This window comes from Lepidochelys kempii, chromosome 10 (genome assembly GCF_965140285.1).
Source record: "Lepidochelys kempii isolate rLepKem1 chromosome 10, rLepKem1.hap1, whole genome shotgun sequence".
Lineage (NCBI taxonomy): Eukaryota > Metazoa > Chordata > Testudines > Cheloniidae > Lepidochelys > Lepidochelys kempii.
Window position 1 is genome coordinate 62,711,882 of NC_136389.1, and position 26,586 is coordinate 62,738,467.

A 26,586-nucleotide genomic window follows, 5' to 3' on the forward strand; every position below is an offset into this window, starting at 1 on the left:
TTGTTTCCACTACCAAGTTAAGTTTTGTTTTGTATGTGGGCAACACTCAAGTCATCACAGGCTGAGTGTGCAACAGAAACCATTTAAAACTGGGGGCAGGCACACGGGCCACAATATAAATGGTGACATCTACCTAAGTTACAATGCAGCAGGTAATTCTCATTGTACAAGTAGTGAAACAAGAGTCATTTTTTGCTGGCCATGTTTTATTTGTCTTTCTTTAAAGAGGGGAGCCAATAATACAGTATCCCAAAAAAACAAAAACAAAACAAAAAAGAAGGTAAAACAAATTTCCAGAAGACCGAGATGCTACATGCTACATTTAACCTAATTTTATTCATGCTTGTTTTGGGGGTGGGAATTATTCAGTAAAAACATACAGTAAAAGCAAAATGTCTCACCATATATAACTTTTAACCTACAATAATAATGTACCTTAATTATTTCCATGCAGACAACTAACATTACAAAATTTTTTTTAAAATGAACACAATTAAGACTTCTAGGAGCATTTTATGATAAAGCAATTCCTAATTTTTGTAGAGAGATCAAGCACCCCCACATTACAAATTCCTATACACAGTGAGTGCTTTACGTGAAATGAAAACTTTAAAAAAAAAAAATGTATTGGACAGCCTCAGAATAAGCCAATGTTATTATATATTCAGCTATGTAGGCAATAAACCATAGTGCTAAACAAAAACCTTATCTGCCAAGTAACTTCAAAAATTAAGTTGACGTTCTGTAATTACAGAAAACATATTTATTTGTTAAAATAAATAAGTGCCACATATTAACACTTCACTATAAAGAATGCATACCAGAACATTTATAAATATTGAATGATTTTTCAGGAAAAATAGCTACTATAATAATGCTGGCTAAAGAGAAGTGCATATGAGAAGCACTATGGGTGGTTAATGTTTTGCCACATACTGCTGTTACCTTGAGGTAGATAACACATGCGTACCAAATTCTGCATTCATTTTCAGTTGCTGCTGGTATCATGTGTCTAAGAAATGTATACAGTATGAAAAACTAATACACGAATGAAAAAATGTTTCAGGGAAAAAATAGATATTTTCATGCAATTATGTACAGTCTCACTGTGTAAATTTCAAGGCAAGATTCTTTTTTCTGCAAAACATGGACAACTGTTTTACTGACAGAATGTTTTTACTTGGTTTAGTGCATTTTTTTGTTTCCTCCTACATTTTGCATTATTCTGCTCTATTCTTTAATTTTGTGTGCAAACGACATGCCAGTTTAAAAACAAAAAACTAACTCATGTATAGAAAGTAATTCTGGGATTGTAAAAATGATGGTAAACAGAACGCTAATGAAATCCATACCAAAATTACACCATCTGATTCAAGTAAAAAAATTACTTACACTAGTAATAAAAAAAAAGACAAACATCTCATGAAGAATACAAAAAAATGTCTGCTGAGTGTTTTAGTTTAGATGTTTCAGAATGCTGCTGTATGTCTTATGGGGAATTTGGGGAGATGATTTCATAGCAGAAGGTGTTAATGTGGCCTGAATTGATTTAAGTGGTGAACCAACAGGACTGTGAAACTGAGGGATACCTATAGCCTCTAACTGCTTGTTAAAGAGAAACTCCCCACTGTTACTAAGAAAGCTCTCTTCTCTTTCCTTCTCCCCAAGCTTTCCATCTTCTACTGGCTCAGTTTCTAGCATTTCTGTATCTTCTTTCTTACTAAAGAACTTGTCCAAATAACTGGTGTAAGTATTTTCTTTCTCAATTTGTTCATCCTTCCTGACTTCACAACAAAACTGGTCTATGAGGAAGCACTCCTCCCCTCCACTTACAAACTGGCTATCCCAAGAAGTTTGGTACAGAGCTTCCAACTGTGCCAAGTTGGCCATTCCTTTTTCCTGTTTCTCTCTGCTTACTGACTTTGATATTAAGGCTTTCAATTCCAGTTGGGACACTGAGCTATTCAAGTCATTTAATTTATCAACATCAGTAGACTCATGTTGTAAACTAAGTTGAATGGTTCCTGCTATAAATGAATCAAAGTCAAACCCTTGATTCTTCTCCCTTTCTTTTTCAACAAGCTGCTGTGATGCTTCCTCAAGAGCTATCTGAGCTTTCACCAATCCATTCCTTTCACATTTTGACTTGCCTTTCTTATCAGACTTCTCTTTACTCTGCTCCTTCCAGTTAGAAAGATCTATAATAAGCTTGGGCTCATAGTAATGGTTAACTTCACTATCTCGCCAAACTAAGTTATCTAGGTATGAAGATGACCTCATTTTGTAATTACAAGTGTGGCTACATTCCAGATCACAGTACTTGTTTTCATGGTGATCAGGATATTGCCAGCAAGGCTCAGTAGAGAAGTGCGTGTCAAAAGCAGGATCCTCCAGATACTTTTCACGATCTCCATCCAAATATTTGCGAGGATCTACTTGCACTTCTTCCTCATCAGTGACATCAGAAAGAGCCCTTGGATCACGCTGAACTTCATCAGCTTCAAAGTTATTATGAATAGGCCAGTCATGATCTGAAAACTGACTTTCATGGTATCTGTAATCATTAATTTCCTAGAGTTAGTGAATGAAAATAAACCTTCTTGATTACAAATTATCCCAGACAAAATGAGCAAGGGCTAGGAATACCGCTAGACCATTTACAATTCAACATATGCAAGTTATTTTCTTAACTGAACTGGGCTGTATCTGTATTTTAGATTTTTAAATGCATCCTGAATATGGTAATTTATACATGCATGTCTTTAATCATTTTAAATACCAGAATATAAATCACTAAAATATGAGATTTAACCCAAATTAAGAATCCCCCCCCACCCCCAAAATATTCTTCTATCAGAAATGCTATTTTAAGTAAAGATATTTTTAAATATGACGATTGCAATTCTATGCCTTTACTAGTGTATTTACTGAATGCAGAATATGGAAAATCTGCATTCCTGACCAATTTGTCTTATTGAAGAAAGTTAAAAAAAAATTAATCTTAAAAGCCTAGCAGACTGAAAAATAGACATACATCACCATATCCAAGTCAGTCTTTGTTGTGCTTTGTATTGCAGTGGACAATTATAAAGCGCATAAAGACTAATTACAGAGACAAGCTGTGGGAAAATTCTTATCCTCAAGTTAATTTAGAAAAATCAATTAAAATGCAATTGGGGTTCCTGGGAAGGTGAAGTGGGAAGGAGGAGGAAAAAACTTCTCACCATGGGAATACTTATCCCTGCTTTCTGCAGAGTTCTACTGCTCTTTAAGTGATATGTTCATAGCATCTCAAATATAGCCTCTTACTTTAGATTTAAGGAAGATGTCATGATTCAGAAGCACAAGACAATTCATTAATATCTAAACATCATTTGGAATAAATTTACCTTTCCCAATTATAAATATGGCTATGACTTTCATCCATGAGCAGAATATCATCAACCTCATCTTCAATGTGAAAAGGATGACTTGAAATGGGCTCATCCGTTGGAAAGGAGTAAATGCTCATATAAGGATGGGACAAAGCTTCTTCTGCTGTCAATCGATCCATGGGACTAAATGTCAAAATTTGCTCCAGGAAGTCCAGTGCTGTAGAGAGTAAAACCACAACAGTGATCAGTAATTAGAAGCTGAAAATCTTTATTCCTGAAACAATTACACTTGGGGATTATAAACCCAGTGCTTTATTTTACATGTGTAGGTCTATGTCAAAGACTGCTGAAAACATTGAGACTTAAAGGTACAGAATGATTTTAAGACAAAAGCAACCAGGTGATAAAATCAATCTGGACAAAAATCCATACTGTAACCTAAATCCCCTCAAGGGCTGCACAGGCAGGGAGAGGCACCTCTCCCCCAGCTCCAGTACAGGTCCAGAGCTGCTGTGGCCAGGGAGAGGCATCTCTCGCCTGGCCCCCGCCCCGGAGCTGCCACAGCTGGGGAGAGACGCCTCTCCCTCGGCCTGCTGCTGCAAGAGAGGGCGGGGGAAGTCTGTCCTCTCTCCCCACCGCAGCCCCAGGACAGCCTGCACCCCAACCTCATCATCCCGAGCCCCACCACAGAGCTCACATCCCCAGCACCCCACCTGAGCCATCTCCTGTACCCCAAACCCCTCATCCCCAGACCCACCCAGAGCCCACACCCCCACCGAGAGCCCTCACCCCCCCCCACTCCAACCCTCTGCCCCAGCCCTGAGACCCCTCCCACACGCCAAACCCCTTGGTCCCACCCCCACCACACATCACCTCCATATTGGTGCACATAAAATTCATTCCGCACATAGATGTAAAAAATTAGAGGGAACATTGACTAACTATACATCTGGAAAGGCAGAATACAGCAGTAAATGGTGATTTTAAAAAGAGAATTTCTTATTAGTTGTAAGTTAGTCGAGTTAGCATGGTCTAAACCAAGTTAGCAAGTGCCACTGACCTACTCAGGAATGGTCAAAAAAAGATTCAAAATGTTTTGTTCAAGCAGGAATACTTGAACCAAAAATTTTCAATTTTGACAAAATAGTGCCTCAAATGTTTTCAGAACAATTACTGTATACTCCTGAACCAATTACATCATTCACATGCCTTTAGAAGACTAACATCTCAATAACCCTCTCCCCACCTCTGCATTATTTGAATTGTCACAGAGATGCCCCCTTTCTTCGGCTCCCTGCAAAGAAAGCCATGTAACATTTCTCTAGGACTGACTAAGTGATACAAGATTCTCCATTTCTCACAAGGACTGGAAACAACTGCCTCCATAAAGTTCCTATTCTGGAGAATGACCAAGAGTCAAACATGTGACATCATATATAGTATCAATCCTGCCATCCACGAAAACATGCTTAGTACATAACCAAGTTGGTGCCAAAAACATTCACTGTAAAGTTGTCTGCTATGATTTTTAAAATTTTTAATTTACAGGGACTAAAATTAGATTTTTTTCAGAATCACTTACCTTCAGGACTGATGCCTGGAAGCAGCTGTGTTAAAGGTTTGTGCGGCTCAGTCATATCATTTCTAATGTAAACTGGGATTACACTGAGAAGCTCCTGACGGTCCTCCTCATGCACAACAGGAATTGACTCTAAAATCAGCTGCATCTGTTCAAGTTCATGTGCACCTAAATGTTAAGCAGACAAGACAAAAAGTCAGTTATGTTCCAAACAACTTTCTTTAATTTCTGACAAACACATGAGCTCAAAAGTAGTTTAGTACACTTAGAAGGAATTAGTGTAGTATGGCTAGATGTTAGCATATTATGCCTTACAGGGTCTTAAATTTCTGTACATCGAACTCCAAGAATAGGTCTCACCACTTGTCTTTTGGCTAATATCCTGCCCCCTCCAGCTGTTCCATTTTGCTTACTCAATAGTTCATTCAATATCTGGAGCACTTTAGGTTCCATGCTCCTCTAGAACAGTGACAATTCATCTCACTTTTATTTACTTTAACGTAATTCACAGACCCATCAATTGATCCCTTTGCAGTACAATTCAGATCTGAAATCTTGCAGTAATGTCAGGAATACTATTACAACATATCAATATCAGTTGATTAAAAAAAAGTGTTCCACGTAAAATTTGTACGAATATTGTATTTTATTTTTGAAGTGCAGTATTAACATTTAAAATACTTAATGAAGTGTACTTATGCATATTAAAAAGGCAACCATGCAACACTTCCTTTAAGAAGACTATTCAAAAACCAAGACTATAAATATGGGACAGCAGGCATAAAGAGATGCATTAAACACAAAACACTTACTAAATTAGAAGGGAGCTTTTCCATTGATCAGCTGGCCATGACTGTGAGGACGATGACAATAAGCCCCTAGCAGGAACCATTCAGTGGTGGGGTGGCCTCCCTGCGGCCAGGCCCAGGGACTCATCCTCCTCACGGTCCTGGCCAGGATCTCTGCTCTGCTCTGCCCTGCCAGGACTGACTGTAGCTTCCCTCCTGCCCCTTGCACCTTCATAGTTTGGGTCAGGTGTCAGCAACACCCTGGCTGTGCAGGGAGCCTTCTGTTGTCATGGGAGTGGGCAAGCAGGTCCTAGCAGGACAGATCAGACACTCCCACCCAGGACTGCAAGACCCATGCTGTAAGGGAGGCTGCCCCATTGCTGAATGGCTCCTATGCAGGACAGCCCCCACACACTCCCAGCTGATGAGCGAGCGAGCAGATCTGCAGAGGACACCCTGCACTGATGCAGTGCCGTTGACACCTGATCCCTTTAGGCACAAGACTGCTGACCAGGACTGCAAGGAGGAGGAGAACCCCAACAGGAACCAATCAGCAGCAGGGTGGCCTCCCCTGCTGCAAGGGACTCATCCTAATAATCCCAGTCGGGGACCTCTGTTCTCCCATGAAAGGGCCGCAGCTTTCCCTGCACCTTGCCCCTTCAGGAATTGGGTGTCACTGGCTCTGCAGCAGTGCAGGGTGCTCCCTGCAGCTTTGCTGTGATGGCCTCACTCGTCAACCAGGAGTGTGGCAACGGGAGCTGACCCCAACCAGGAACTGTTCAACAGTGGGGTGGCCTGCCCTGTGGTTGCAGACTTGTCCTCCTCCTTGCAATCTTGGCTAGGGGTCTTGCTGCACTGAAGTGGGATGACTGCAGCAGCCACCCTGCATGTTGTGCCATGATGTCGAGGGTCCCTTGACCATGCAGGGAGCTAGTCCCACTGTCAGTGCTGGGAGGGAGCCCATTGCAGCCCCACTGTTAGAACTGGTCGTAACTGCTGCAGCCTCACCGAGCTGTGGTTACCACAGCAACATCTTCACAAAATGACTCTTGGGCATGATAAGTTCCCATGGTAACAAGGCAGCTTCCTGAAGCACAGTTACCTAAACCAAAATTTGAGCCCCACCCATATTTACGGTTTCTGGCATTGCATTTCACTATGGAGATTGGGGGGAGGGGGAGACTGAAGTGACAGATTTATTTAAATCAAATCACAAGCACTTCTTGTGGAGTTGCGTTAGCTTATTTAAATATATACATGCTTAACTGTCCTTAAATTTGTATATATACAAAAAACGTAGCTTTTGGAAATTAGTTTCTGAATTCTTCGGTTAGGCTGTACTTCACTTGCCTGGGCTGACGAGTAGCAGCTGCTTTAGTTTCTCTCTCTCAGTCTATTTAAGAATCTGCTTAAGAAAATTTAAAATATCTTCTCTTTTCTCATTCAAGATGAACTACTTATTGTTTAAATATTTGCTTGGAAATGTGAATGTGTAACTGCTATTAAAAATATATTACTTCTGTATTTTATACTACTCTTAAAATGCCTTCTAAAAATTCCTTTATAGTTATAATCAACTTTTTTCCCCAAGCCCCAAGTATTCTGAGGTCTACTATTTCCTCTTTCATTGAAGTTGCATTCCAATAAGCAGGATTCTGAGGATAACTTGAAAGCACAGACAGGCAACGAACATTATAAACCTCAAAAGAACAGTGTTCCAATCAGAAAAGTCAATTAATATATGTCTTGATATTAACATGTTAAATACCTCTCTTTTCCCCTCCTCCCACATATCTAAAGACATTAAAAGTTTACCTCTCTCTTATTCAGGAAGCTAAGATGATACTAAATTAGCTTCCCGAGCAAGGATTTAGTAGGAGTTTTTTCTAGTTGCTTCTTTACCTGATATCGCATGTAAACAGACATGCTGAACTTGGGATTTTCCCTATGAGGGCTGAATCACAACTTAAAAGTCTGGATGATGGATAATTAATGTTTCCAGATATACAGGCTTACAACTCTACCTTCTGTGATTTACTCAATTTTTTTTAAACTGACACCACACATGAAGAAAGGATGTACAAGTATCCTACTTGGTGGCAAAACAAGAGACACTCAAATATGCATTTGTATAGCCTGTGGCCACAGGATGCATTAGATACAAGAATCCTACACCTGCTGACAAAACTGCATAGAGTTAGAAAGAAAAGTCTTTACCAAGCAATTAGGGCCAGATTTTCAAGCTCAGCTGCTTCCCCTTCAGACACCTAAATGAAGTGACCAAACTGTCAAAAGTGCTCAGCTGCCAACAATTTTCCGTTGAGAACAATTAGCTCTCAAAAATGTGGCCCCAATTGTGGGTACTAAGCACTTTTGGAAGTTCGTCTTGTAGTGGTTTTAGTTTGGACATTTCTGTATTAGAGAGAGAAAAACTGCATAAGCCCTCACAGCACAAGCAATTTCATAAGATGTACTTTGCAATACTATACAGCACACACTCTTTCCAGCTACAGTGACATTTTGCCATTAGAAGTCATTGGCTTTTCTAGGAAACCACCTTTTAGCAGAGCACAAACAGACAACAGCATTAAGCTCTCCTTAATGCACCGAACTCTGTACATCACCAACATAAGTGCATCCTATATTTTTTTGTTATACCTAGCAAACGTGAAAGAGCTCTGCAAGTACTTCTGTCAAACTCCTATTAAATATGAGCTTCAAAGCATCCTCACGAAGCAAGTCTCCTTATACAACTATCCACACATATCCTTGTCAACAGCCCAGCCTAACTCACTTTCCCTGTAAGATACATTGCTGCAGCTACCATGCCTTTAACACACAAAATTAAGCTGTACTGTAGCATTTAAGAGAGAGAGATTAAAGCTTGGCTGCTTTGTAAGTACTTTTTTTAGCCCACTCTTTTCACATAATAAAATAAACGTCTGGATTAATACTCAATCTTGATATTTAAAATCAAATCAGGCCAAGATAAAGAACAAGTCTCAGTCTATGGGCGTAGCAGAGAATGTAATAGTGAATCTGTCTGTAATGGGAGGGCATGATCTCCAACCCATGTCTAGAGGGCAAAACAGAAGTGAGCAGCTGGAAAACCCCTCTATGAAGGGTAGAGCAGATTGAGCTTGCCAGTCCATAGTGAGATCCTGGAGGAGGAAAGCATGATACAAAAGCCAAAATGCAAGACACTGTCATCTAGCCAAGAGGAGTGGGGAAGAGGTAGGGTGTTCTGAAGCGAAGTAGAGTCGTTTGGCCCATATGCGATGGTCAGTACGTAGAATGTGGATGGAGGCAAGAAGTGGTTTGCGGCCCATAGGGAAGATGTAAATAAGTTAAGGTGGACAGATAAAGTGAAGTGGAGGCCGTTTATAATCCATAGGTGGTAAGTGTTTTGAGGCCAGGTTAAGGCGGAAATTGAAACTACAAATATAGATGGTTTGTCCTTTCATTTTTCAAGAAAAATTGAACAAACAAGATGTAAAATTAAGCTACCATTATGAAAGACATCAAGACAATACACGGCTTTATGCTTTTATTTATGTAATAATTCTGACATAGGAAAGGGCAAGAGCATAATCCTAGGATCAATGTATATTAAAAATGTAATCTAAATGCTAGTGATGTAACATTGCTACTAAAGTATTTTTAGATTACATTTTTAATATAAGGAGATTCTATGTTTGTGCTATATTAGAACTGAATCAATGCACCCATAGCACCAAATTTCAGGACTTTTTGTTACTGACTAGCATTCTTTCCATCAGAGCCATCTAACATTTCTTTCAATCAATCATTCTCAATAAGCTAGCAGCACATTATATTTCTATTTTTAGAGTATTAAACATTTTGATACTAAGAGACACTTCAGTACTCTTCAGTACTAAAAGACACTTCTCAGTGCTCACTGGAAGATTTCATACATCTACTAATTCCAGGACAAACTTCTGGAGAGAGGCAGATCTCTATGTACCTTCAAGTTCCTAGTGATTTTCAAAGATAGGGTACCCAATCAACGGCATTTTAAAGGGCAAAATGCTCTCATCTTAACTTTTATATTGATGCCTGAAGTTAGGAATTTCCTTGCAGCGATTTTTTTTTTTTTTTTAAGTGTATGGAAACAGTGTCGTCACACTCCCAACTCAAAGAACTGAATGGATTTTGCTTCTACTGTTGTGAGACCTGTATTTCATTCATTGTACATGTGTTAGTTATACCGGCAGAAGTTAGTGTAGTTCTCAGGGAAAGTAAAAGTTTACATCCCATGTGATTGAAAACATTAATGGAGGTTACAAATTTTGCTGGGACAACCACAAACTCATAAAGGGACATATCCTACCCTAAACAATGTCCTTTCTGCACCAACGGAGCACCAGAAGTGGGCTATAAATAAGGTTACGTTTTAGTCACGGGTATTATTAGTATAAGTCATGGACAGTAAACAAACATTCACAGCCCATGACCTGTCCATGACTTTTACTACATACCCTTGACTAAAACTTGGGGTGGGGGCAGCTTCGGGGGGCCATACCAGGGGGCACCACAGGTGCTGTGAAGGGGGGACCGTGCGCGCCCGCCACGTGTGCTGGGGCGGGGGGGGAGGGGAGGCGGCGGCCAGTGGCACCACTGGTGCTCGGGGGAAAGGGAGGCAGAAAGAGGGTTGGCGAGGCTGGGGCAGGCTCTCTTCCCCACTCCTGAGCTCCACGTGCTGCCTCCGCTCCGCTCCGCGCCCCAGTTCTGCAGCTCCCATCGGCTAGGAGCTGCGGGGGTGGTGCCTCCCGGCAGAGGCAGCCCGTGGAGCTAGGAGGAGCTGAGAGAGGGGCGTTCCTCTCACCTTTCTGGGGAGCCCCCCCCCAGGTAAGCACCTCCCCACGCCCCAGCCCTGAGCTCTCCCCAAACTCCTGCTGCTGGGGAGTGGGGGGGCGAGAGCCCCAGCAGCAGCCGGTGTGCCTGGGTGAATGACAATCAGTACGCTACCAACCTGCAAAGAGGGTTTTCCCAGTCAGCATTTCAGCAAAGATGCAACCTGCAGCCCACATGTCAATGGCTTTAGTGTAGTTGTTAGGAGAAAGTAAGAGACGGGGTGATCTGTACCATTTAGTAACCAATCCCTCAGAAAGATGGCCCTAAGGAAGAAAAAAGAAAATGCAAGTAAAATTTCCTCAAGACAAAAAATTATTTTAATCCAAGCCTCCAGAGATAAGGACAATATTAGACCATTTGACCACATATATTATCCTACCTGTTACATTTAGTGTACCACACATACCAATACTGTATATTTTATAAGCACACTAAACAAGTTTAAATACTGTTTGCAATGAGCTCCAAGTTTGATCTTGAAAGGGCTATTTTACAGCAATCTTTAAAACAGTTAAGTACAATGGTGATTGTATTTAATCAATCACTTGCAACTTGATTTGCATAAATCAGTATGATATTATTTTATTAGTCAAATTAGGTATAGCTCCTAAAAGTTCCTTATTTCCAAATGTCAAGTTAATAGAGATAACAAATCCCTTCTGAAACATGAAACAACAAACAGGAAGATCACACTACTACTACTAAAGCCCAGTGAGTAGTCACGTTTGTACACTGGGGATGTACAGATATTTTAAAGGTTTCAGAGTAACAGCCGTGTTAGTCTGTATTCGCAAAAAGAAAAGGAGTACTTGTGGCACCTTAGAGACTAACCAATTTATCTGAGTAGCTCATGAAAGCTTATGCTCAAATAAATTGGTTAGTCTCTAAGGTGCCACAAGGACTCCTTTTCTTTTTGAGATATTTTAAAGTCATCTAAAGTTCCTGTAATTCTACATCTATGCGTTGCTCTTAAATCCTAAACTGTGCATTTGTTCATCTAAATACTGCTTTTACAAACACCCAGAGTTAAATTCTCTTCCTGGTTACGTGCATGCAATCTCCCCTTGGAAGCAAACAAATTATCTGAGGGCAGAACAAGCCCCCCAAAATATTAAATTTATAAGGATTTTTTAAAAAGCAGCACTCTCATCCACTGCATTTGCCAAAATTTTAAACACTGCAACCCTAGATTAATTTACTTGTAACTTGCCATGGGAGAGAGAGTTAACTAAAGTAGCAAGCTCAGAACTTTCAAAAGGCCTGATGAGACACAAAGCCATGAGAGGTGAAAATCTCAATGTTTTGGGGCTGAAGGCAAGACATTCATGGTACGCTAGCAGCCATTAATGCCTACCTATGGAGATAATGACATTTTAACTTAGGCTATGTCTACACTAGCACTTTCATCAAAATTTTTGTCACTCAGAGGTGTGAAAAAACCACCCCCCTCAATGACAAAAAAGTTTTAAGGACAATAGCGCCAGCGTGGACAGCGCTTCATCAGTGGAAGCCGCACTCCCGGAGACAAAGCTACCACCCCTTGTTGGAGGTGGCTATATTAAGTCTCTGGGAGACAGCTACACAGAGCGGCTACACAGCACAACTTACAATGGTGCAGCTGCGCTGTTGAAAGGTACGCAGTGTAGACATAGCCTTACTCTGCCAGTGTTCTTAGCCAAACAGCAAATGCTGCAACTTTGTAAAATACTGTGAGGGAAAGTTAGTTACCAATCCAGGATAGGCCTAAGAAACTTTCCACTTTCACCAACCCTGCCATCAAGCACTTATATTATAATGATGAATACTATTAAAGTATCTAGACAAAGAGAGACCATTCTAAGACGGATAGGCTATCAGGATATCACTTTTTAAAAAGTGAATCCATCTCTTCACAAACCTTATGGGAATAATGAGGATCCATGATCCGTGCAAGACCAAAGTCGCCAATCTTCAGCACCAAGTCTTCAGTATTAATGAAAAGATTAGCTGGTTTGAGATCTCTGTGCAGAACATTTGCAGAGTGAATATACTTGAGCCCACGTAGCAGCTGGTACATGAAAAGCCTGGCATGTTCTTCCAGTAAAGGGCCCTGCTCTAACAGGTTAGCCAGATCCGTCTCCATGTACTCTTGAACAATGTAAACACAGTTCAGTTCCGTGAGGGAGCCCACATCATCCGTTAACTGGCTTCCATTGGGACCAAGAATTTCAAATACTTTCACAATGTTATCATGGTCAAGTCTTCTAATAATTTTAATCTCACGTAGAGCATGTTTAACACTCTGAGGATCTGTGAGGACAATTTTCTTGACAGCCACTCTTTTATCACAGTCATTATCGACAGCAGAAAAAACTAAGCCATTTCCACCACAGCCCAGTGGTTTCAAGTCCATATACCGAGAGCCCAGATCAAAACCATGAATGTTCATGAGACTTTCAAACTTTTCTGCCATTTTGAAATTCTTCAAGTTTCTTTTTCCTCTTAAGCTACCAAGCTTCTGTAAATACGTAGACACTCTTTCACTGGTATCTGAAGGAAAGATCTTACAGAAAGGGAGAAGAAAAACTTGGCTTTGACTGCAATATGGTTTTTTGACACTCTCATTGCATTATTAGCCAACCAGGCCTGTTGTGTCCCCTTAAATTTAGAGCCGACAAACGCTATAACTCAAACTGAGCATAAGATAGAAAGATTGCAGCATTCATAGTTCAAGAAAGGTGCAGAATCTCTGCAGACATTAAAGAAAATACTCACAAGAAACTCAAACGAAATGAAATGACATACTATGCACTCAGCTCTACCATGCAACTGGGTAACATTTAACAAAAATGTGAATAAATATGCACGTAATAGACTTCTATTAACATCCTCCTCCTCACAGTGCAGATACATTCAGTGTTGGACTGGTCCTGAGCAGCGTCATTCTATGGTGCTGGTAAGCACTATGTTTTTTCTTCCTTTTCTTCCTCCTTTGTTTACAGTCTAGTTAAACAGGAAACTGGCGGATCTTGATTTACAAAAGACGCCTTCTGTTAATGATCAGGTGGCTCCAGCTCACCACAATCACAATCAAAGCTACCATCCATTTTATTCCGTGACAACCTGGAGGGGAAATTAAAAAAAAAAAAAAAAAAAAAAAAGGAGAGAGAAAGAAAATAGGTCAGCATTTCTATACAAAAAAACCCTTTTAGACTGCTTCAGACAAGTTGTAGGTCATTATTTGAGCACATCACCTGTAACCTCAAAAAAGAAAACCACCGTAATTACAGAACTAGAAATAATGCATACTTTTTATGCTCTTTGAGGATGAAGTGACATTAACCACCAACCTGCTGCCTCTGAATAACTTTCCTCTGTTGCCACTAATATATTAGATATGCAGACAAAGAGAGCTACTGGATTTGAATAACGAAGGAAGCATGGTATAAATCTTGACAATTCTCCGAGATTTCTTTCTGTTGTAGAGAGGTCAGTAGCAAGAATTTCATTATAATATTCTGCTGCTCCTCATTCAAAATGGTGAAAAAAAATCACGTTTGTATACAATTTTTATATATATGGTCTAGCCCAGGGATTCTCAAACTGTGGGTCCCCCATCCTGCGGTCGTGTAGTAATTTTTGTTGTCCAAAGTGGGTCACGGTGCAAGAAAGTTTGAGAACCACTGGTCTAAGCCTAATGTGATTTTTAAAGGAAAGTTTAAGGAAAACCAGTTCAGCCATTCTTGAGTTGAATGAGAGCCTTCGGCTTTTTATAAATAACTTATTTGAAACTTCAAACTTGGCATTCAATGAGGAATGCTTTACAAAGTTTACACAATACACATCTGGCTACAAAGCAACGATACTCAGACTGAGGCTCCCAAGCCTCAAGTCCCATCTCCCCCCCCCACCCCCCCGCTGAGCCCCAAGCACCCAAACTTCCATCCCACTGAGGCCCACCCCCCCAGCATCCAGACTCCCTGCCTATCCCTTACACCTGCATCCTGACCCCCACCCCCGCACCCAGGCCACTCCCTGACAAGCCCCAACCAGCTGCACCCCAGATCCTCATCCCACCAAGCTCCATTTCCCCTAAACCCGGACCGCCACTCCACTGAGCCCCACTTTCCCCCCTCCATCACTGAGCCCCCCAGACCCTACCTGCCGAGTCCCATCCCTCCACACCCAGACCCCTCCTGCTGAGCTCCAACCACCTTCACCTAGACCCCCCTGCAGACTCCCATTCCCCCTGCACCCAGAACCCCACAACGAGCCCCTGTGCATAGATCCCCCCCGCACCCAGACCCCTCACCAAGCCATCCACACTCAGACTGCCCCACACAGAACCCTCTCACCCCATAACTGGATCCCTCCACAAAGACCTTGCGCACTTGGTTCCTGCTGGGCTGAGCTTGCTTGCCCCACATCTGGATCGGGGGCCAGAGCTGGACTTGCGTGTGAGACACTGTCTCTCTTGCTTACTATCTTGGCACACCTAGGGTGGAGGGGCAGGGCCTCAGAGTGTTTCTGGGACATGCCTAGCCCTTGTGGTGTGTCAGGTCAGGTGCAGCCTCACTGCTGAATCTGTGCCTTGGCGTGGGGCAGGCTGCAGGGTGATCTCCCACCTCAGTGCAGCCAGTGGCCTGTGTTCCCCACTGCCATACTGGAACATCCACATTTATTGAGAAATAAAAGATGTAGAATTTTAAAATATCATGCACAGATTTAATTTATTTATTTTGTGCAGAATTCCCTCGGGAGTATCCCTTACTCGTTTGTATCATTTGCCTTTTTGGAATGTGTGATCATTGGATGATATTCATGTTTCTTGCGATCTCATAATGTATCGGATCTCTTACAGCCGTTGAAATTTCTGTTTGACATGATATTCATATATAGAGATATGGTGAACTGGAACGGGGGAGCCAGGGGCCATGGCCGTATCACTTTTTCCTGCTTTAAGGGCGAGTGAAGGGGGGGAGGGAGTGGAGAGGAGCAAGTGGTGGGCACCAGGAGCCTTGGGGAGGAAGAGGCCACAGTCCGGGGATGGTAGCCCCCCCGACTTCTATAGAGCTCCTGGAGCTTGCATAGCCCCCCAAACTAAACTCTCCCATTATGCCTTTGCCTGGCAAGCATAATGGGCCCGGTGTGGACAGCATCATTGGCAACCCAGTACTGAGCATTAAAGGCACTACAACTGCTGAACTGAATGTGTTAGAAGTAGGGCTGTCAATTAATCGCAGTTAACTCCTGTGATTAACTCAAAACAATTATTTGCAATTAATAGCACTGTTAAACAATAGAATACCAACTGAAATTTATTAAATATTTCTGGATGTTTTTCTACATTTTCATATATATTGATTTCAACTACGACACAAAATACAAAGTGTCCAGTGCTCACTTTATATTATTTTATTACAAATATTTGTACTGTAAAAAATGATAAATAGTATTTTTCAATTCACCTCATACAAGTGCTGTAGTGCAATCTCTTTATCATGGAAGTGCAACTTACAAATGTAGATTTTTTTTTGGTTACATAACTACACTCAAAAAACCACAAAACAATGTAAAACTTTACAGCCTACAAGTCCACTCAGTCCTACTTCATGTTCAGCCAATCACTAAGACAAACAAGTTTGTTTACATTTATGGAACATAATGCTGCCCGCTTCTTATTTACAATGTCGCCTGAAAGTGAGAATAGGTATTTGCATAGCACTTTTGTAGCCAGCGTTGCAAGGTATTTACGTGCCAGATATGCTAAACATTCATATGCCCCATAATGATGACACTCATTAAAAAAATGTGATAATTAAATTTCTGACTGAACTTCTTGGGGGAGAATTGTATGTCTCCTGCTCTGTTTTACCCACATTCTGCCATATATTTCATGTTATGGCAGTCTCGGATGATGACCCAGCACATGCTGTTCATTTTAAGAACACTTTCACTGCAAATTTGACAAAATGCAAAGAAGGTACCAATGTAAGATTTCTAAAGATAGCTACAGCACTCGACCCAAAGTTTAAGAATCTGAAGTGCCTTCCAAAATCTGAGAGGGATGAGGTGTGGTGCAAGCTTTCAGAAGACTTAAAAGAGCAACACTCCAATGCAGAAACTACAGACCCCGACTCACCAAAAAAGAAAATCGACCTTCTGCTGGGGTCATCCGATTCAGATGATGAAAATGAATATGCGTCAGTCCACACTGCTTTGGATCGTTATCAAGCAGAACACATTATAGGCATGGACGCATGTCCTCTGGAATGGTGGTTGAAGCATGAAGGGACATATGAATTTTTAGCGCATCTGGCGCGTAAATATCTTGTGATGCCAGCAACAACAGTGCCATGCAAACACCTGTTGTCACTTTCAGGTGACATTGTAAACAAGAAGTGGGCAGCATTAGCTCCTTCTAATGTACCCAAACTTGTTTGAGTGATTGGCTGAACAAAAAGTAGGACTGAGTGGACTTGTAGGCTCTAAAGTTTTACATTGTTTTGTTTTTGAGTGCAGTTATTTTTTTGTACATAATTCAACAAGTTCAACTTTGCACTACATTATTTGTATTAGGTGAATTGCAAAATACTATTTCTTTTGTTTTGTTTTAGTGCAAATATTTGTAATCAAAAATAATATAAACTGAGCACTATACACTTTGTATTCTGTGTGGTAACTGAAATCAATATATTTGAAAACGTAGAAAACACCCAAAAATATTTAAATAAATGATATTCTATTATCTTTTAAATTGCGTGATTAATTTTTTTAATCGCTTGACAGCCCTAGTAAGAAGGTATTTATATACTGATTCAGTTGAATTTTTTGAGGGTGGTAGGCTACTTTTTGATGACATATTGTATGGTGTCTGAGTGTAGCCTTAAAATTATTTTAGGGAGTTCTGAGGAAGCTTATTTGAGCAACCTTAACCATAAGCAGATTAAGTGTTTTTTAGGGGCTCATTATAAATTGAATGGAATACCGAGAAATCATTCAAGCAATATGTATAATCAACTCACTAAATTTGACCTGCCGTATGTAAAATTTCTGAACACTTGTTCTTGTGCCCCAAAGCCCATTTTTAGTTTATAACTGAAGTTATTACCTAAATATATGAGGACCTTTCCTATGGAGAGGACACCTTTTACATGTAGGAAATATGTTACATTCTAGTATTAATTGGCCTAAGGTACAGTCAGCTACCATCAAGCTGTTCCTAACACCTTGATTGTTAATTCAATTTCAATTTACCTTATAGGAATTATTTTATTACTGGCGTACATCCACAGACAGTCATTTGCAACGACAACATCATTTTGTCAACAGGCGATTCATCTACACAATCTAGCAGAAAAATTGCAGTCAGATTACTCCCTGCAAACCAATTGAACCCACTGAGAGTTACCTTTCCTTCAAATATTTCTAAAATTGTTATGGAAGGATCATTTTTGAAACTTTAATTCATTCAAATCTTTCATTAACTCAAGATCATCTACATATGTACTTCTAAAATTTTATTATTTCTATTCTTTAGGGTCTTCTTTTTTCCCCATAAGTAACACCATTGTCATTTCACGGTTCTGATTTTTTCTATGTGCCGGCAATAGACTCTCTCTCAAACTCTGTTTGATACTGCGTCCAGAGTCCATACTTTAATATGTTTCACTGAAAAGGACTGGAATAGGAAAGAAGACACTTGGTCAGTCCTTTAGCTAGGAAATAGAGGTAGCAAGCAAAATCTGCTTATCTTCCCATCATCATTTCAGGGTTTGCACGGAAGTGACAACACTAATGAAAGTCAAAAAGCAGCAAAGACAGCTGTATTAACTTTGTGAAAAGGAAGTTGCAGTCCCCATTCCTTCTCTCCCCAAGTCTCATCCCTAATCCCATTAAAAATGGCTTTTTATTTATTTAATATCAGGTCATGCAATATCCTTCCTCTGCATGACATATTAAGCCAATTTTCATTAGAACTCTGTCAAAATGAAAACAAAAGGAGATATAAGTTGGGCTAGTTAGAAAGGAAGTATGGAAAAACACTAGAGAGTTAAACACTAGTACACCGACTTCCTCTGATCACAGGCAAGTCACTAGACTTTCTAGGCCTCAGTTCCCCATCTGTAAAATGGGAACAGAAGTATTTCCCTACATCATAAAGTACTGGGAGGATAACTGATAAAAGATAAAGATTGCGAGGCATTCAGATACAACAGCAATGGGAGCCACGGAAGCACTTCAGATAAGTAGATATACAAGCATTCAACCATTTGAAAAGTGTCTTGCAGTTAGTGTGCCTTAATACAGTTCTTTTGTAGGAACTAACTCACTGGACTACCATGTTATAACACCACTGCAGATGTAGGACAAAGAGGGTTAACTGCCCATGTCACCTTGAACGGTCTCTTAACAGCATGTTAACTCCTTATGCTAAACAATCTGTTCAACCTTGTATAGAGCTGTGACACCCTGGGTACCTTATCCCGGATGTGAAGAGGAGATTATGTAAACTCAAAAGCAGGTCCGTTTCCCCAACAGCAGCGAGTCCAATGAAAGATATTACCTCACCCATTTTGCCTCTCTAATATCGTGGGACCAATATGGCTACAACAACAGTGTAAAATAGGTTATAAGTCAGTTTATTCACCCTAGTCCACAATGTGAAAAACTATACGGTGGCTTCTAATAATGTGGAGGAGATACTCAAGGTCTCTATTCACCACCTAAACAAAGCTCACACCAATGAGTAAGAGGAAGATGAGCCACAATTCTGACTATAATAAAGTTTTCAGCAAACAAAAATCTAAAAAATTTGCCCTTAATCATTAATTCCCCATTATCTTTTCTCTGTACCTACACATCTTCTACCTAGAAGGTAAATACATTGAGGGCTAGCTTAATAGCTTTTTGAATAGTACAGCACTGCGCTCAAATTCTGTAATGTCCTCACTGCTACCACCTCTTGGATTAGCTCAGGGTAAAAGCTGGTAGTTGCAAGATATTCTCTTTCAGGAATCCAGCTTTCATCATACTTTTGCCTCCTCTAGTGGCTGGTTAAGCAGCAACACTGCATAACAACTGTTTTCCCAGACAAGTTAATAAGTACAGTGTTTATGATTGCTACTAAGACCACAATAGTTTTATTGGACCATAAGAAGTGAAGGGGAGGAAAAAAGATTAAAGTTGGGTTTAAAGTCATTATTGTATGCTCCTGTCAGAATGAAGAGACAAAAAGTTATCTGGAACTTCTTATTAAGCCTTTCCCATGCCAACCTCAAAGTAACCTCACATGACGACGCAAGTTGTTTTTTCTCCGAACTGTAACAAATTTACAGTGTCAATTGTGCCTTTTATGTTTTTACACATAAAGTTGAAGTGTTCAAACTTGCCAAGAATGACATTTATTAAACACAAGACAGTCAACTCTGGATCTTATATACAATACAAGACCTACATTTTGAAGAGCCAGTCCAATTCCCTGTCTTGGGACTCCATATAAAAGGATAAATATAAAAAAAGATTGCTTTTCATGTAGCTATCTGTCGCTACTAATTCTTTTTCAAGTTGTGACACAGATACACTGAACAGATATACATATTAGAGAATGCAGCATGTATAACAGATATCTTCCTGCTAAATATAGTGTAGGATAGTGCACTCCATTTGTAAGTATCACTGATGTAAGAATCAATCGCATATAGTGATCAAAACCACTGGAACAAAATTATTCCTATTCTAACCTATACTCTGCTTGCAAGAATCAACTGCTCATAATAATCAAATCATCCAAGACAGATGTGATTCCTATAAAAGGAGTACATTGTATAAGAGTCTAAGGACCAGATTTTGCCCCATTACATATATTGAATAGTACAGTACTCAGAGTAGCAGCTGTCAGTCTGTATTCGCAAAAAGAAAAAGAGTACTTGTGGCACCTTAGAGACTAACCAATTTATTTGAGCATAAGCTTTCGTGAGCTACAGCTCACTTCATCGGATACACAGTACTGTAGTTTTCAGTTAGACTATTTGTGATACCAGGTACTATTCAAGGTGATCACACTAAGCAGGACTCTTACAACTCCACACCCTCCCCCTGTCGTCCCCCCCTGAATAAATTTCAAATAAATGAACGAAGGGATTACCATCTTTGTACAGCCATGTTTTAAAGGAAGGTCAGTTCTGACCAAACAAAACTGCTCTTTTCATAAGTCACTGCCAGACATCTTCCTTGAAATTGTCAGCCCAGCAAAACATTAACACAAGCAACATCACAAAGCTTAATTCAGTTTGCAAGAGACCTTTCAAATATCACAATTTCTCCCCACCTGCACACTACATCAATCTTTACATTTAAATATAATAAATGCTACAGACAATAAGACACTACTGTAAAGTATTACACTAGACATTTGGGCTTTTTCTCCCCAGGGCTCCCAGTTACTAAAAAAAAAACAGCTAATTTTAATTATGTAATCGTTTAGTTACAGCTAGAGTAGTTACGCATTGGGAAAATACAAGACTAAGTAAGAGACGCTAAAGAAAACTATTACACAACCTGATATGCCCTGTCCCTTAAACTATAAAAGATGCGGTGCACATCTATATTTTTTTTAGATCAGCCACGTTGCAGTCAGTAGGCAGAGTGAGTCATAATGGAATTGCTGTTTTTCTAAACCCTCCTACTTACTCCCTACAGTTTAGGGAACTATATGCTGAGAGTCTGCAGATGTTACTATTAGTTTATTCTCAAAACTAATGGACAGATGAAAAAGAAAAATGCTTTATTTTATTTATTTATTTATTTACACAAACACACACCAATATTTAGAGGCTCCATTATTGTAATTTCATGCAATAGTCAATATTTCACACACAGAAGCTTCATTTGGTAAACTCTGATAACAGCAACTTTGCAAGGTGGCTGTAAATTCATTGCATCACCAGGATATGATTTTCGACCAGAGTCTCAAGAATAAATATAAAAAGACTGATCACAAGAGCATATATTCAGTCAGGCTTCTGGCTGCTAATCTAAATTCCAACTGTAGTTTCCACTATCCTTTTTCAAAAAGTATCAGATTGTATTACTGCTCCCACCTAAAGTCTATTTATATTTCCAATTATCAACCACCACTTTCTGGAATTTATAGCTAGATTAAAAGACTTGTTTCATACAATAAAAATACAATACATTATTTGCTCGTGGTAGCACCTAGCATAAATGTTTGCACTGGCTCGATCACAACCGTTGTTCACAACAGTTAATTTAACCACAACAAAGTTGATCAAAAATAATACTGTATTAACGTAACAAAAAATATTTTCACCATTCACAGTTGCTTTAAACATTACTGTATTTTGCCAGTTTGACCAACTGTGCCCATTTTATTAATAAATTCACAATCATGCAAAATGTGTTCTTTTGTTCTGTAATTTAACTACTTATAAACAAATCAAAAAACTTCTTTCCCCTCACAGGAAGAAAAGGAGTACTTCATCGGATGAAGTGAGCTGTACCTCACGAAAGCTTATGCTCAAATAAATTTGTTAGTCTCTAAGGTGCCACAAGTACTCCTTTTCGCAGATACAGACTAACATAGCTGCTACTCTGAAATCCTTCCCCTCACAGGGTCATCTAAGGTCCCCTGGGAAGATCCATGAACACTTATCTCAAGACTGTACCTGCCATCATCCTAATAACTGGAGAGGACTCCTTTTAAATGAGTGATGGTCAGAGGTACCAGAAGGATTTCCTCAGCTAACAAAAGGTACAAGGCACTGTTAACTTTGGAAGCAGAAGACGGTAGGCAAAATCCTAGTCCCACTGCTGAAACAAATGGACTTACATTGACTTCTCCAGAGCCAGGATTTCACCTCTAGGATGTAATGTCCCAAATGGTAGTACAAAGCACTATGACACAAGTCTGGCCCCTCAAAGTTACCAACTGCAGGCCAAAGCCTCTGTAGTCTATTTTAATTTTAAAAGAAAAGATAAGCCACCAAGAAACTATACATTTTAGTTCACATTTGTTTATTTTTTTATTTACTCAACTGCTCCTTTCAAAGAACATTAACAAGGAAAACTATCATTTCCCTAATGGATTGCATTTTTGTACCTGTTGAACAACCCACCCACTCCGTTTCCATGAGCGGAAGATAAGACTGTGTTAAAAAGAAGACACTATACATAGACGCACAGCATTGCAATCTGGTGGGTCCCCAAAAGGGAGACAATTCCAGCTACCAGTAGCAGTATTTCTGCCCCATTCTATTGGCTCTCTGCCGAGACTGAAACATGTTAAGATAGGTGCCAAAAGTAATGTTCAAAAGACAATTCAGCACTGACCTTATACCCGCCACCTATTACACCTGACTTGATATTTGACAAGCGATCCTGCCAGCGAGCCACCACAGCACAAAAGAGGTATCTACCTTCAAATGTCCTTCGATTCATTTGCAGGCAGAGACAAAGCCCTACCATTACACAGCTTCTTCCATCTCAAGGGCCCCCAAAGCGCACTACGAACTCAGTAGCAACACAGGGCTCCGTCTCTAAGGCAGTCAGCTCCGGGCTGGAGCCCGGCCGCTGTCTAACAGCGCACCCTGGGCTCCGGCCAGGCGGCGGGTGCGGAGCGCCCTGGGGGCTCGGCGCAGCGGGGACAGCCCCGGTTACAGCCCGCCAACTCTTCCCGTAACGGTGCAGTTGTCTCACCCGCTGCCCACATGGAGGGAAGAGCGAGGCGCAGCCTGGAGGAAGAGCCCAGGGCGGGCTGCGGGTGCCCTGTGGCCGGGGTCGCCCCCCAGCCCGCGGGCGGCAGCCGAGCCAGGCTTCCCCCAGCGCTCAGCCGCAGAGGAAAAGCCCCCTCCCGGGGGTGGCAGCCCGGAGCCGAGCAGCCACGCTGCCTCAGCCCGGTGGGGACTGGGCCACGTCTCCCCGCCCCATGGGCGCCGCATAACCCCGCGCGGGGCGCGCCCGCCAGGGGTGAGGGGAGCTGGGCGGCCGCGTCCCCTCCGCACGCGGGGCAGCCCGGGCGGCCTGACCTACGCCAGGGCCGGCTGCAGCCCTGCCCGGGAGGGGCATGTGCCCGCCGCACTGCGGAGGCTCCCGGCCCAGGCCCGCGAGCCCGGCAGCGGGGGAGATCCCGGGCAGCGGGGAGGGAACAAAGCACCTTTGTGCGGCCAGGCCCCGCGCGGCGCGCACTGCGGCCTGGCCTGGCCTCGCCCGCCCGCCCGCCCGCCGGCCACACTCACGGGGCTGCCCAGGCTCATTGAGGGGCTGCACTACACAGGCTCCTGGACCGCCCGGCCCTAACGGCGGGCTCCGCTCCGGCTCCGGCTCCGGTCCCCGGCTGCCTCGCTACCGCTCCAGCCGCCGCCATGTAACCCGGCTCCAAGGGTAGAGAGGGGCGGGCGCCGGCTGGCCCCGCCTTCGTGGAGCGAGGGGCGGGGCCCAGGCGGCAGCTCCGCCTCGCGGGGAGGGGGCGGAGCCGGCGCGAATTCGGAGCGGGGGGACGTTGCGGGAGCGAGGGAGGGGGCAAGGCCTAGTGAGGGGCTGCAGGAGGGAAGGGCGCGGGCATAGACACGGGGGTGTCCCGTGGGGTAGGAACGGATGGGGGTGAGGGGGTCTTACCCTGGATTATCATGAAATGGCTGGGGCACAAATGTTTGGGAAGTGGGGCATGGATTAGGGTAGCAACAAGGGGGCAGAAGCAGGTTGTGGGGATTATGAGGGACTGGGTGCAGATAAGTGAGGCCACAGGCCCCTAGCTATACAGATAATAATAATAGCGAGGCAGTCTTGCTGGAGCCCACCAGGGAGCCAGGAGAGGGGCTGGACCCGCCCCCCTACAGTAGTGAAGCAGAAGGATAGTGCTGGAATAAACAACAGCAAATCACTTGACCCAGCTGAGATAAATTTCTACTGAACCTTTGACTTTAAGAATAAAGTAAATCAACTGATAAAAACACACAGTCTTTTCGGGAAAATTAGTTGTTGGAGGTGCTGTACATAGCCACAATCTCCCCTTCCTGCCCCCAATAGGCTCCTTCCTATAATAACCCTTAGCAGCACCTCGCTGGACCAATTTACTTTTCTCCAATTGCCTATCAATGGCTGTATTTGAACCTCCTCCCCCAACTCTAGGTACTGGACCAGTTTGGCTGACTACTCCCAAATCATTATCTATACACACACCTTCACCCTCTCCCCCTCCAGCCCTCACACTTCTTCATGTTTATTACTTGAAAAGAATAAGTGTCTCCTTATCACACATTGTGGTGAAGACCAATACAAGGAGATAGGTATCAGCACCATCCTTTGGCCTTGTTTACAGTAGAAAAACATTTTCCCTCCTACCGTAGAGGCAGTTATAACAGCCAAAGCCCTTTGGCCAGTATCAGGCTTCTTTATAGCAATATTACTGCATCCACCCTGCACAAGGGGTTGTATCTATACTACAGGGGTGGCCAAACTTACCAGTCTTCCGAGTCACATATGATAGTCTTCAGAAGTTCAAGAGTCTCGGCACACTTGTCAGGGTCTGGGGCTCGGGGCTTCAGCCCCGCAGGAGGTGCCTGAGGGTACTTGGGGCTTCAGTCCCACTCCTGCTGAAGCCACAAGCCCTGGCAGGTGCACCCCACAGGGCTGAAGCCCTGAGAAACCTCCCTCCCCACCAATTACCCCACCACTTTGCTGCAAGGCACAGGTCCCCAGTTCCCCCCGCCCTCAGTCTGGTAAGTGGAGAATGGGGGAGTACAGGAGGGACTTTTTCACAGTAAAAAAGCCACATGTGGCTCATGAGCCACAGTTATATAGCAGGGCTGGCCAAACTCTATCAGTTTTAAAAAAAAATCATAGCCCTACCCAGCCTAGTTATATAAAAACTATGCTATTGTATGTACCAGGGCTTAAAAGTGATCCCTCCTAGTTTCCTTCTTGCATAGTACTGGTCATAGTTTATGCTCCTTTGCAGGGCTCACATTGAATTGGTAGGCAGTGGTCCAGAATACTAGCACCTCCGTGAAGGTGCTCTCTTGCTTGCGAGAAACTGTTTTCCTTTTTTTAACTGAATTTAGACCAGTTTTAGATTAAAAACTTTTTTGGTATAGTAATGGCAATTGGAGGGCTTGCAGAATTTCAGTATTGGTAAACCCTTTTATTGTAGAGGAAGCTCTACCTGCATAAAATTGCGTTTGTGGGTACACTCTATTTTGCTTGGGGCAGTGGTTAGCCAATGGGCATGTTATACATATTGCACACCATATTAATATGTATTATACATTATATATAAATGTTATAAAACTTTAGGCTATTTGAATCATACTTACTTGGAGCCGGGTTACATACTTGAATCATACTTACTCTTGCTACATGTCCCATAACACTCTGCAACACTGAAGTCAGCTTTGGCACTTGAAAATTCAAAATCTGTCAAAATCAAAATACTTTTGTTCTGTGTCCTAGAATAGTTACCTTCACGGGCAGCTGGTTTGGAATGTAGTATCCAAACCAGAGACAAGAAAAGTACAAAACCAAGCAACAAGTTAAGGAAATGTTATGGACTGGTGGGTTGGATTTTAGTGTCCTGTAAGGACTTTTGTAACTTGTAAACATACTATAAATAGCTAAAATGCATATATTTGAAACATATCTTTTGTATAAGGTGAACATGTTGAGAGATAAGAATTGCTCCTCGGGGGATATACATGTCTCCTTTTCATATTGAACTGTTTTGTCTTTAGACAATAAATTTGGCTAAGTGCTTGTGTACACTTGAAATGCTTCAGTATAGACACTGCCTACGATGACAGAAAGCGTTCTCCTGTCAGCCTAGGTAATCCACCTCCCTGAGAGGCGGTAGCTAGATCTCCAGAAGAATTCTTCCATTGACCTAGCATGGTCTACATGTGGACTTAGGTCAGCTTAGCTCATGGGTGTGGATTCCTGAGCAACATAGATGGGCTGCTCTACTTTTCTAGTATAGACC

At 41.9% G+C, this 26,586-nt stretch overlaps 1 protein-coding gene across 4 annotated transcripts; it reads right to left on the minus strand.

Moving 5' to 3' along the window:
• Positions 1–729: 729 nt before the first annotated feature.
• Positions 730–24,022, minus strand: MAPK6 (mitogen-activated protein kinase 6). 4 transcript variants are annotated; one of them, XM_073303857.2, is made up of 7 exons: positions 23,852–24,022; positions 13,496–13,718; positions 12,514–13,158; positions 10,735–10,879; positions 4,957–5,121; positions 3,390–3,591; positions 730–2,554 (listed from the first exon to the last, which is right to left on the minus strand). In XM_073303857.2, the coding sequence occupies exons 3-7, from the start codon at positions 13,066–13,068 to the stop codon at positions 1,456–1,458; spliced, it is 2,166 nt and encodes a 721-aa protein (XP_073159958.1). In that variant the 5' UTR covers positions 13,069–13,158; positions 13,496–13,718; positions 23,852–24,022; the 3' UTR covers positions 730–1,455. The 4 variants fall into 4 exon arrangements, with proteins under 4 accessions (XP_073159958.1, XP_073159957.1, XP_078710787.1 ...); XM_073303856.2 differs by having other exon boundaries at positions 12,514–13,718; XM_078854661.1 differs by lacking the exon at positions 23,852–24,022 and adding an exon at positions 23,770–23,808 and having other exon boundaries at positions 12,514–13,718.
• Positions 24,023–26,586: the final 2,564 nt, after the last annotated feature.

Coding starts and splice junctions, on each gene's coding strand:
- MAPK6 (XM_073303857.2), bottom strand. CDS start 13,068: ATGGCAGAAAAGTTTGAAAGTCTCATGAACATTCATGGTTTTGATCTG. Junction 10,880..12,513: donor ATCCTCATTATTCCCATAAG/GTTTGTGAAGAG, acceptor TTTCTTCCTTAG/GGCCATCTTTCTGAGGGATT. Junction 5,122..10,734: donor TGGGAAAACCCTCTTTGCAG/GTTGGTAGCGTA, acceptor CTTAACATTTAG/GTGCACATGAACTTGAACAG.